The sequence below is a fragment of the Cryptotermes secundus genome, unplaced genomic scaffold (genome assembly GCF_002891405.2).
Source record: "Cryptotermes secundus unplaced genomic scaffold, Csec_1.0 scaffold106, whole genome shotgun sequence".
NCBI classification, from domain to species: Eukaryota; Metazoa; Arthropoda; class Insecta; order Blattodea; family Kalotermitidae; genus Cryptotermes; species Cryptotermes secundus.
The window spans coordinates 240,570-252,729 of record NW_019734310.1 but is presented as its reverse complement, the minus strand read 5'-3'; the positions used below and the strand labels follow the sequence as shown (position 1 = coordinate 252,729).

At 41.3% G+C, this 12,160-nt stretch overlaps 1 protein-coding gene across 3 annotated transcripts in view; it reads left to right on the top strand.

The window, feature by feature from the left end:
* Window positions 1-12,160, top strand: part of LOC111868432 (trace amine-associated receptor 8c) — a 157,704-nt gene that overhangs the window by 71,271 nt on the left and 74,273 nt on the right. For all 3 annotated transcript variants that reach the window (XM_023859050.2, XM_023859051.2, XM_023859052.2), the window contains exon 4: window positions 1,992-2,108. In XM_023859050.2, coding sequence (XP_023714818.1) covers window positions 1,992-2,108 — 117 coding nt within the window. The remainder of the gene's footprint in view (window positions 1-1,991; window positions 2,109-12,160) is intronic.

Here is a 12,160-nt window from a genome sequence, read left to right as displayed (position 1 = left end):
TGGTTAGAAACTGGATCGGTAGTAGAACTCGTCTGGACACTGCGGAGAAAAGGAATATTCTCTTGTTCCTACCGAGAATCGAACCTTAATTCCTGGTCCGTATTTTCTTATACGTACAAGAATAAATGCACTCATATCTTACTTGATTGTTTCTTATTCTATAAAATTTTCAGAGATTATATGAAAAACTAAAATTTTCATTCCTTGCCTGATTTTTCTACCCTATAGTTGCACTTTTCATATTTTATTTGTAAGATATGAAAGAAGTAAAGCTATCCCTGTAACAGGCCGTGGAGGCCCATAGGCTTGTAATACGTCGAGGTTCCCACATTTTCTAGACAATCGGCTCACAGATGGCGGTGAGGTTGTCAGCCTTTACCCCCAGGAATATTCTTGATACTCATTTCTGTTAGAGGCTGAGTCGACCCCAGGACAATTTCGCGGCTGGAGGGATTAGGCCAATCGAAAAATCGAGTGACCTCATCGGGAATCGAACCCACGACATTCCGGATTGTAGCGTCGTACCTCAAGCACGCTACCGCGTGCCCCTTTTCTAAGATATTAATTTAGTAATTACATATTCTGCGCTTTTGTGTTAACTGTAAATTTGCCATCGGTTTTGGCAGTTTGGAAAAAAAAACTTGAATGCAGAATATTTTGTAGGGAATGCTGGAAAGACCAGTGATATATAATCCGTGAAGATGATGATGAAGTTTGACGCAAAGGAGTATGCGGAAGGAACTTTTTGAATTTTAAGAATCTGTTGAAGGATTCGGTTCATCACAGAATGAAAACGCTATTTTCTACGGAGATTTGGCGGCCATGGGGCGTCAGCAGAACCCAGAGTCAGCACAGGATAGCTCTACATTTTACTTTCGCAGGAAGAAACAGACAAGAATTATCCTGGGTGATTTGTTTGACTGTGCTTCGGTCCATTTCGCAGTCCTCTCCTTCCTGTGGCCATTATAGCCAAGCATGTGCGCGTCTTGACCCCGGGAAGATAGCCCATTTGTTACCTCAGTGTTATAAGAAATATGAATTCGTTGCGCTCTGTTTCTTAAGCAAAAATATGACATCATCTTTAAGAAGAACTTCCATTTTTATTTTGTAAAAGTTTTACTGATTTCTCCGCGGTGTGGATATAACCAAGGAGAGCATATGATATGGATGCTGGAGCATACTACGTCCAATGGTCAACTGAGGGTCTGATGGTGAGATTGCGCCCTTTGAGAGCAGACGTCGGGGACGACGGGGGCTTTACGATCCGATAATATACTCTATTTACACCCTAGGAAGAACTTCATGGGGGGAGGATTTTGCGATTCAGAGTAAGAGAAGCTAAATGCGAGTTTGTGAAAGTTCTCAATTCTGTGTAGGCTACTATAAATGGCTGACATAAAGTTGCGTGAAATTTATAAAGGGTGTAAGGAAACCTTTCATCTATACTGCACATAAAATCAGTTACTGATATCGGCAAAGGAACCCAACTTGTGTGGCATCCTATTTTCTCTACTGAAAACATGTTCTTCACAGGCTCGTAAAAATTGTACACGATGTTTCAGAAGTCATGTACGATATTGCAATGCATATGATGAAACCTCTTATCAACAGCTTAGCCACCCATTAGTTTATCTAATAAACAGAAACTAAACAGAATTTAAAGTCCTCAGCGGTGGCAATGAAAATTTCTATCTTCTGGAATGTGACGCCGTCTACTACGTTCAAATTCAATCAACGATTGAGAGGAACATGTTTCCTCCATCTTCGGACAGCAAACAGAGCTCGACTTACTGCCCGCTTTTTGCTGGTTTCTTGCTTGCCTTATTCTCCAACCCTGAAGATGGAGGCGAAATTTTGCTCCGAAACCTCATTTTACTTTCGCCGCACTACACGGCGGCATATTCCAGAAGAATAAACACCAGCTGGTAAGGGTTGGTATTGCTGGTTGCTTCAGTAATGAGAATTACTTTGAAGTGGTGCTTGTGTTGCAGTCGCTGCTCCGGGGCGCGCTCAGTCAGCAGAGCGCCGTTATCCTGATCTGCATGGCTATAGACCGCTACATGTGCATGCTGCACCCAGCCCGATACCACAAGCATTCCAGCAAGAAGGTAAGCTGGCCCATTTCGTGTCGTATTTACGTCTGAGCCGCGTTTTGCTTGGAACTTTAGGTACAGTTAAATAGAATGTGGGATATACCGTATGTAGCTCTTATTTTCATTTAGAGATTTCTGAAATTAAATCTGCGTATACGTGGACAGAAGGCGCTAAGAATGAGAGAAAATTTATTTTATTTGACTTGGTTCGTCCTGGTCCGTCACATCAGTAAGAGTATAAAAGTTTATTAACGCCGTCCAGTGTGATTGATGAATGTTGTGTTTTTTTTAATAACTCATCCTTTACGCGTTTCGGTAGGGGCGACCATCTTCAGAAGGACATTATCAATACATACGGACACTACTCTTACAAAGTCATAGATATGAAATATTATATCCTTTAACAGTTACTAAGATGTGCAAGAGTTTGTTAAAACATTTGTAAATTATTATAATTAGTGTATTTACAAAGTATTGTTTAAAAAACTTTTTGTTAAAATCTAGAACCAATTTGGTTCGTGTTCTGTATACCTGTACGTCTTCTTTTTAAAAGAAGATGTATGCCGCGTTGTGGTTCCGTTGTTTGAAGAAAAAGACTCTTTAGTATCGTTGTCCAGTTGTTCAGGTCACGCTGTGTTGTTGTGCAGTTCTAATGTTTGTTGAGTCAAGTATTTTTACCCCTTATCAATCACATTGGACGGCCTTAATAATCATTTAATTTATTTTATCTTATAGTGTCAATATTATTTGGGATAATGTTTAATATATTTCCTTTGAACTTCCACATCCGTCTATATAAGTTAGCATGGAGATTTCGATGAAAACAATGAAAATGAAAGCCAGTTTTTATCTTATATCATAAAGTTATGCGAGGAGTCTTTATTGTCCGTACGTTGAACTTCAGGATTGTCCTACAGAAGATGAACAGTTTCATTCAAGAAATGAAGATTATGAGCCCGTCTTTGTTTACCTTAAAAAGTGAAGATATGAGAGGAATTTTCCTTCGAATCTCCATTTCATTCAGTATAAGTTAGCATAGAAATTTTAGCTGAATTAATGCATTTTACGTTTAGTTTAATATATAAAAATCATATGGAGAATTTTTGCTATGTTTGTTTTGAACTTAACTTTTTGTTCCATAGAAGTCTGCTAGACAGTTTCACTATGCAATTTATATAAACCAAAGTCACGTACATAACAAGAAGACCGTTAGCTGAAGACGCACGTTTATACACAAATAAATACTAATACATATATGAGACACTATGGTCTATAATTTTGTCGAATCAAGGCTGGATTAATCGGAGCACAGTGCTTAGTTGCATCAGGGATGTGTGCTCGAAGGGAGTTCTGCTTGATCAAAATTATTGCAAAATATATAATGATAAATTTTGTAACACTTTAATCATTCAAATTCAAGTCCTAAGGGAGCACTTAGGAAGCCTCCAGGTATAAAAGCTCCATGGCCCCTAGAATGCCTGAATCCGGCGTTGTGTCGAAGAGTTTACCTTTACATGAAAAGATGGACGCAGCAAGATTACAGAATGGGTGAAGACAGGTCAGATTATCAACCATAATGGCGAAGAGTAAGAAGCAGACAAAAAAACAAAGGAACTTGCATTTTGAGATGTGTAAAAGCAATGCATTTCATTATCCATGAAAATAAGTAGAAGAAGAAGAAGAAGAAGAAGAAGAAGAAGAAGAAAAAGAAAAAGATGATGATGATGATGATGATGGTCATGGTGATGGTGTTGATGATAATGGTGATGATCATCATCATCATCATCAAGATAAAGAGCAGAAACTCAAATTTAGAATGCATATTCTTTCCGAATACGTTCTTTGCAAGTGTGTAAATGTTACTGGCCATTACGTTCTTCTGTTGCAAATAAATGCCTGTTGTAAAGATAAAAACGCTACATAGAAATTAGTTTTGTTTGTATTTAGCAGACAGTTCGCGACCTCCAAAAATGTTTTAAATAATTACAGCGAGATATTTGCTATATTTGTTTATAATATTAGCCTTTTCTACTGTATGAACAACAAAACGTGTATTTTAACTTCATATAAAATTGGGTCATGTTTAACCGATACAAACAAAAAATGGAATACGCTCAACTTCTGTTGTGCCGATTTCAACAGCTAATTTCATGTAAATCCAGACAACAATACCGGAAATGAGACATACACATTCACAGACAGAAGGACATAAAAGTATATTCCCATTAAATATTCATTTTATATACTTTGTGCAAAGATCGTAAAGGTAAAGACAAAGTTGTCCCTGTATTTAACTAATTAACTACCATGCCATGAAGACATACTGGGTAATGAGTATATAGCTCCACCGTTCTTGACCTTCACGTCCCGGCCGCTTAACCCCCGTGGAAAGAACCCTCGGTACCCATTGTACAGGAGAGTGGTTGGGCCCAAGAGACGGTCTGGACGCTGTGGAGAGAAGTCTCTTGCACCTACCTGGAATCGGACCCCCGCCGTCCAGTCCACAGCACGTCACTATTCCAACTGAGCTATCCCGGCTCCTTTGGCAAATATCATATGAAGGATTAACTTGCGTAGTAGTGAGGTGCTTGTCATATCTTGAAAATCCCACTGCTACAAAGATTAGCTTTATTCGTGCATTGAAATAAATATGATGAATAAGTCTCACATATATCTACTGATGACCCACAACCACCCTGTCAGGCCGTACTGTAACTCTCTGGAAAATCTGTAACTTGAGCAGTAGACGTTAAGCCGTAACTACTCGAATAAATATAGCCCATGATTAGTACCACATACCTTCGCGTTATTTGATTAAGACCAGGGGTAGTAAGCCACTGACACCAGTGCCAAGCTTGGCACCCACCTCTACTATATCGTCTGACACATACTATTGCACTCCCTCTTTGTCTTAGTATCTGGAGCCACTTCAGGATTAAGTAATTCACTGAGCCATAATTCTGATTCTTAAGATACATGTTCTTTATTTTGGCTGTGTGGCCCTTTGTTGGGCCTTCGCCCCGTTCGGTTTCTTAATCCAACACACAAACGGAAGGACTCCTCGGACGGGGGATCAGCCCATCGCAAGACTTCTACCTACACACAGAACAACACAAACACAGAATAAAAGCAAACAGACATCAAAGTCTCGAGTGGTATTCGAACTCACGGCCACTGTGATCGGCTAAGATAAATGTTTGTTGTCACTTTATATATCCATCCTTCACGTCGATGAGTTCCGTAACCCAAGGGATGATAGCTTCAGGGAAATAATATTATTTTATCCTCTCAGTTGCTCTGAACAACATTGACTGAGGGTGTTTGAGAACAGGGTGTTGAGGAGAATATTTGGACCGAAGAGGGATGAAGTGACAGGAGGTTTGAGAAAACTGCATAAGGAGGAGCTTCATAATTCCTCCAAGTATGATTAGAATGATCAAGTCAAGGAGGATGTGATTGGCAGGGCATGTAGAACAAATGAGAGAGAATAGGAATGCATATGGGATATTGGTGGGAAAGCCAGAAGGAAAGAGACCACAAGGAAGACCAAGATGTAGGTGGTGGACAATATTAGAATGGATCTTAGAGAAACAGGATGGGGTGTTATGGACTGGATTCAACTGCCTCAGGATGGGGACCAAAGGTGGGCTCATGCGAACAGGGTAATGAACCTTCGGGTTCCATAAAATGCTGGGAAATTCTTGAGTAGCTGCACAATTGGCGGCTCCTGAAGAAGGGTTCAACTTCATGAGTCAGTGAGTCGTTCTGAACGCTGAGGTAATGAATTTCTTACTCATAGAGCTGAGTCCTTCTTTAGGAGCTGCCAGTTGTGCCAATACTCAATAATTTCCCAGAATTTTGTGGAACCCGATGGTTCATTACCGTGTTCACTAGAGCCCTCCACTGGTCCCTATCCTGAACAAGATAAATTCCATCCACACCATCCCATCCTATCACTCTAAGATCCATTTTAATATTGTCCACCCACCTACGCCTTTGTCTTCCCAGTGGCCTTTTTTCCTTCTGGGAACGGTGAGGTACATAAAATACGTTTAAAAATCCGCTTTTCAAACTAAATGAATGTCATTTACGTCGCTCTCAAAACCACGCACAAGATAAGAATTTACGAACTGTCTAACACAGAAGCGGTGGATATCTCATGAAGTTCACTACATGGTCCTGGAGCAACGAGGATATATGACGCAGTTTTGGTATATCTGAATCTGGCTCCAAGTTGCGAGGTTTGTCAGCCCTGGTCCAGTTTGAAGGACTCGTGTTCCTCTTCCCAGTCACACCAACGGACTCTCCCATCAATCATTCCATCAGGAAATTAATTTGCTACAAAACCGGGAGAGCGGAGTCAACATAGAACCAATATCTCAAATTGACCACCAATAGTATGACTTTGAAAGCATTACCAATTCTGTCTGGACGCCATTTCCAAAGTTACGCGTCTTATTAAAGAGGATGAATTACTAGAGCACCGTAATTTCCGTCACCGCCAATTTACAACCTGTACACCTGAAGATGGCCAGTTAGGCCGAAACATGTTGTGCCCAATAAATGAATTCGAAGAAAGAATAATGAGCGACATTGCACATAGAGGGCACAAAATCTCCTAAGTAAGATATGTAGAGTGCAATAGGGCGCTGAATCAATAACATTATGAATATTATTTTGTACAGCCTCTAGCAAAAATGTCTATGCTTTCCACGGTTTTCTATAGAAATTGTACTATAATGTGACCTGGCTCCTAAAAGCTGGATTATATGACGTCCATTGCTACGTAACGGCTGCAATAACGCATACTTCAGTTGTAACGGATACATAGGCAGACAGCTATCTAGGCAACAGAGACAGAATTCTTGAGTCCCCGCAGAAAAGGATAAGCTAGCCAACCCTGCGTCGAAGACAGAGAGAACCCTGGGACAAGGTGTTCTCTCGGCAGTACGCTAAGTTCTACTTTAAGATGGTAGATTGCGACAGTCAAAAGTGATCATAGACGATGGACTAGTCGTGTCGCATCGCCTGGAAGAATTTATGTCAGAGTGATTTTAGTGATTAGAATTGTAATCGTGGACGAGTTGGTCAATAAAACAGCTTCATCTGAAGCCTCAACCCATTAATTATTTGTCACGGAACCCCGGACACGTGACAGTAGTGATAAAAATACCAACTCTTTATAACATTGTTAGAACTGCACATTTCTTTTAAACTTTTTCTGTTGCTTACAGCAGTGGTGCTGCTTAATGAAAGCTTTAAGAATGTTGGACGGTCTGTAAACTCGATTTACTTTTCTGAGTTCTTGCTGATGATAATAATTCAGTGTTCAAGTTGATAAAGCACTGTTACACGAGTGATGTTAAAAATGTATTGCTTCATTGAGTGATTAATACATAACAGATACGATATATACGTGGATAGAAAAGTTTATAGATGAAATGACGTAGGTGGAAAGACATTGAAAGAAATAGGCATTGACGAGAAAGTAGAGGGGTGAAGATGAAACATAAGAGAGAGACAATAAATAGTGGCTGAGGTCTACATCATTGGCGTTGACAGATGAGCAGAGGTGAGCGGATATAAAAATGTTTGTGCAGAAGGAAGATAAAGAAGAGGAAGTTGATGAGGAGGGGACATGACTGGTTATGACACGTTTCCCGTGAAAGCGCTGAGACCATTACATTTTAAAAACAGTGTCAGTTATATGGGACAGTCTATATATAAGGCGATTCCAAGTAAATATCGCGTTTATTTTAGCAGAAGAACTGAAAGCGCAGCAGACCGTTTAAAACAGTTCTCAAGTGAGTTTAGCGGAGAGGGAGAAATATAAGACTTCTAATACTAATTTATAATCCGTGTCACTTTCTCTTGATTTTAACTCTGAAACCAGGAAAACGAAACTAAACCTGTAATGCGCGGCTGCAATTTCAATACCTGTTCACCTCATTGTGTTCCTGGAGGCAGAATACAACGTACAGATCTACATTTTGATGAACTAAGACGGTAAAGGAGCCTTGATAGATTAGTTTGTACATAAACTAGGCTACAAAATTTAATTCAGGAGGAAGTTAAAAGGAAAGAGATTGAATTCGGCTAATGCTTGCTACTATTCAGAACAGAATCTTTTGTCTTCTCGTCTGCTGTCTAAAAGCATCAAAATTAGAGGAAACCATAATTTTGCCTGTGGTTCTGTATGGGTGTGAAACATAGTCTCTGACATTAAGGGAGGAACATAGGCTGAGGGTGTTTGAGAACAGGGTGTTGACAATATTTGGACCGAAGAGAGATGAAGTGACAGGAGGTTGGAAAAAACTGCATAATGAGAAGCTTCATAACTTGTACTCTTCTCCAAGTATAATTAGAATGATCAAGTCAAGGAGGATGAGGTGGGCAAGGCATGTAGCACGAATGGGGGAGAATAGGACTGCATATAGAATATTGATGGGAAAGTTAGAAGGAAAGAGACCACTAGGAAGACCAAGGGGTAAGTGGTCGGTAACAGTAGCCGTGCGGTGTAAGATCCGAACAATTTTTAGGGCCGCGCCATAGCTCAAGCGGTTAGTCGCTTGCTTCCCACCACGGTGGCCCGGGTTCGATCCCGGGTCTGGTCAAGTGGGATTTGTAGTGGACAAAATAGCGCTGGGGCAGGTTTTCTCCGAGTACTTCGGTTTCCCCTGCCAATCTTCATTCCACCAATTGCTCCACAATCACCCTCACCTATCATCTGGGGCTGGTACAGTAGGCCAGAAGTGGCCGCAGTACAAGGGACTTAGTCCCACCCCACTAGCAATAACAAAAATAATAAAAGCGTAAGTGGGTGAATAATATTAGAGAGAGAGAGAGAGATAGGATGGAGTGGTATGGACTGGATAGATCTTGCTCAGGATAGGGACCAGTGGAAGGCTCTTATGAACACGGTGATGAAACTTCGGTGTCCATAACATGTTGAGAAATTCTTGAGTAGCTGCACAACTGGCGACTTCTCAAGAAGGGGTCAGCTGCATGAAGTTAGTTATAGACTAGGCTACAGAGTAGATGACCGAGGAATCGGGGTTTATTCCGGGTAGGTGCAGATGATGCTTCTCTTATACATTCACCAAGACCCGCTCTGCGTCCCGGAGCCTTGTCTAATACAGGTACCTGGGGCTCTTATCCCCCCGAATAAAGTGGGCAGGGTGTGGGGTTCACTCAGCCTCTAGCAGAAATGACTACCAGGAATTAATTAAATAATTTTCCTGGGGAATAAAGCGCGGCCAGCTCGAAAGGCTAACAACCTTACCGCCATTTGTGAGCCGGTTGTCTAGATAATGTGGGACCCTCAACGTCTCACAACCCTATGGGCCTTCATGGCCTGTTACAGGGATAGCTTTTCTTTTACTTACGTCGTCTGGACCGACTATGTGGTCCACCCAACCTACTAGCGGATAGCGGGGGCTCTTTCCCCGGGGCTAAAGCGGCAGGGGCTTGAAGCTGACCACTCAACTCCAGCTAGTGCCGAGGTCAAGAATATATGAATCTATAAATCTACTTCCTCATACTCCTTCATGTCGTAGTGCTTAATTATTTAAGCACAGGAACAACTTTACCTTTTTAATAGCTGATCAGTTATATACGTGTAAATGGTACTTCATTTCCAATTGTTGACTTTCTTATACATATCTTCATTGTTTGAATCCTGTTGTATGTCATTAACGGCACTAAAGTGGCCAACACAATTTGTGAGTAAATAAAACTGATATTAACGTGTTGCCGACCACTTTAGTACCGTTCTTATGGACAGTTTTGTCGTTGTAATCATTTTGTGCCAATAAGAAAAAGGCACTCCATTATTTTGCCCATTCTCCTAGTGAGCAAGTATAATTCTTTTCTGTTTGTTGTTTTATAAATAAACAATTTAAATTTACAAATATTTTTGAAGATGTCATAATTTTATAGTCTCACTGTTTCTATAATTAATAACATGTACATAATTTCCGTAAATAATACGAGTAGTTTAACCTTTTGTAGTTTCCTCTTTTGGCAATAGTTTGGGATTCAGATGAAAATTGTTTGTTACTTCTAAACAGTGTTACAACTAGCGTGGGTCATCATGATTGGAGATCAAAGATCGCTAGCCTTTTGGGGCTATACGTGGCACGCATGCGTAGTTGTAAAAATAAAAACAAACGAATAAAGCACCAAATTCCGAATGCCCTAAATTTATACCTCCTTTCAGATGGTTAACTCTTTGTATCTATTGAAGGTTTGTGGAAGCGGTAGGTCTAACCATACGCTCTAACTGACTTAACCACCTAACCGACTATGCGGAATAGATTTCCTTCTGCGAAGCTGATGGTAGCTGAACTATTGTAGAAATTGGATGGTTACTGTAGTCTAGAAATAAAGGTAAATTTATCCCTGAACATTGATTAATTAAGCACCAAGTCATGAAAACGTGTATAAAGGTAAAGCTCTCCCTGTAACAGGCCTTGGAGGCCCGTAATATTTGTGAAACGTTGAGGCTCCCACATTTTCTAGAGAATCGGGTCACAGATGGCGGTGAGGTTGTCAGCCTTACGCGCCGGCCGCCTCTTACCCTCTTGGAACATTCCTGGTATTCATTTCTGTTAGAGGCTAAGTCGACCCCGAGGCCATAGAAAGGTTGGAAAGGTTAGCTCTACCGAAAAATCCAATGACCTCATCTGGAATCGAACCCGCTACTTTCAGGCTTGTAGTATAGTGCCTTAACAAACTTCGCTACCCCGTCCCCCTTAAAAAGTTTGAGAAAGTGAAATTATAGTTCCTCTATTCTTAACCTCGACACTATATGGAGGTGAGTGGTCAGCTTCACGCCCCTGTCGCTTTGCCCCGAAGGAAACGGCCCCCGGTACCCATTGGATAGGAGGCTGGGTGGGCCTCAGAGCCAGCCTTGGCACTATGAAGGATAGAAAAATCTTGTCTCTGCCGGGAATTTAACCGGGGACGTTCAGCCCGTAGACCTTAGTTATAATGACTAAGCTATTCTGGCTCTGTTGTAGTATGGAAGTACACAAAGAATATTGTAGCCTACTTAGGTTAACGAGTTGCTGATTCGTTAATCGGCAGTTTTAGAGAACCTTAGCAACGGTGTCATTTCGTTCGTAGGTATCCAGTGTTGATTTTCTTAATGAGTGAGAGAAAAGTTCCAGTGTCGTACGTGGGGCAGACCTATGTTTCTGACAATTAAGGCACGAGGTATGTTCCATTAGCGTTTAGAATATATTCGCCTCTTCCATTTCACGCAAGGAATGACGTCATTGGAGTTGGAGAGAGCAAAAATGCAATAACCTGAACGATTTCTGCAGGAGTTGCAGTGCCCGGAGACCAATTGCGTGCCTCTCCCTATACTCACTCGGGCAGCGGAGACCCTGAATTTACACAAGGCAGCTTCTGTGTTTCTTCCGTTAATTTCTTCTTTTCTTTCTTTTGTTTCGATCTTTCCTTGATTCTTCCCTTCTTTCTGTCTTTATATCTTTTTTACATCACTTTTGCGTCAATAATACCGTATGCCCTGAACACATGAAAGATGCGGTGCGTTTGAAAATATTCCACAGAGTATATAAACATGTGTATGTATATGCATACACGTATGTATTGTAGCATGTAGACCCGTTGTTAAATAATGACTCTGTAAACAACGCCCGTTGCTAGGTAATGTCCGTAAACAGTAACACAGGAATGTTGTTCTCTACCCGGTCCGAGCGATATCCATGTAACGCAGCAACGGAGGAACTGTTATAGGCGGTGTTGTTTGTGCGGTCCGTGCCTAGGCTATATAACGAGGAGCAGCTGCAATTACGAGAGGGTCTGGACACGGCAGTGAGAAGAGATGGAGATTGGTGTGAGATGGCAGCCTGGGACCCAGTTAGTTGAATTGTCAGTTGTCAAGAGTTCTGCACGGGCGTCTGTGACAAGAGGACGTGAGTGCGGGAAGCTGGAGAATCTTCCTCGGCAGAAGCTGTTGCTAGGGAACGGCCTTTGGAGAAACTGCAGGCTGGAGAAGACTTAGCATGTAGTGATTTGTAAAATGTGGAGATCAGCGATAG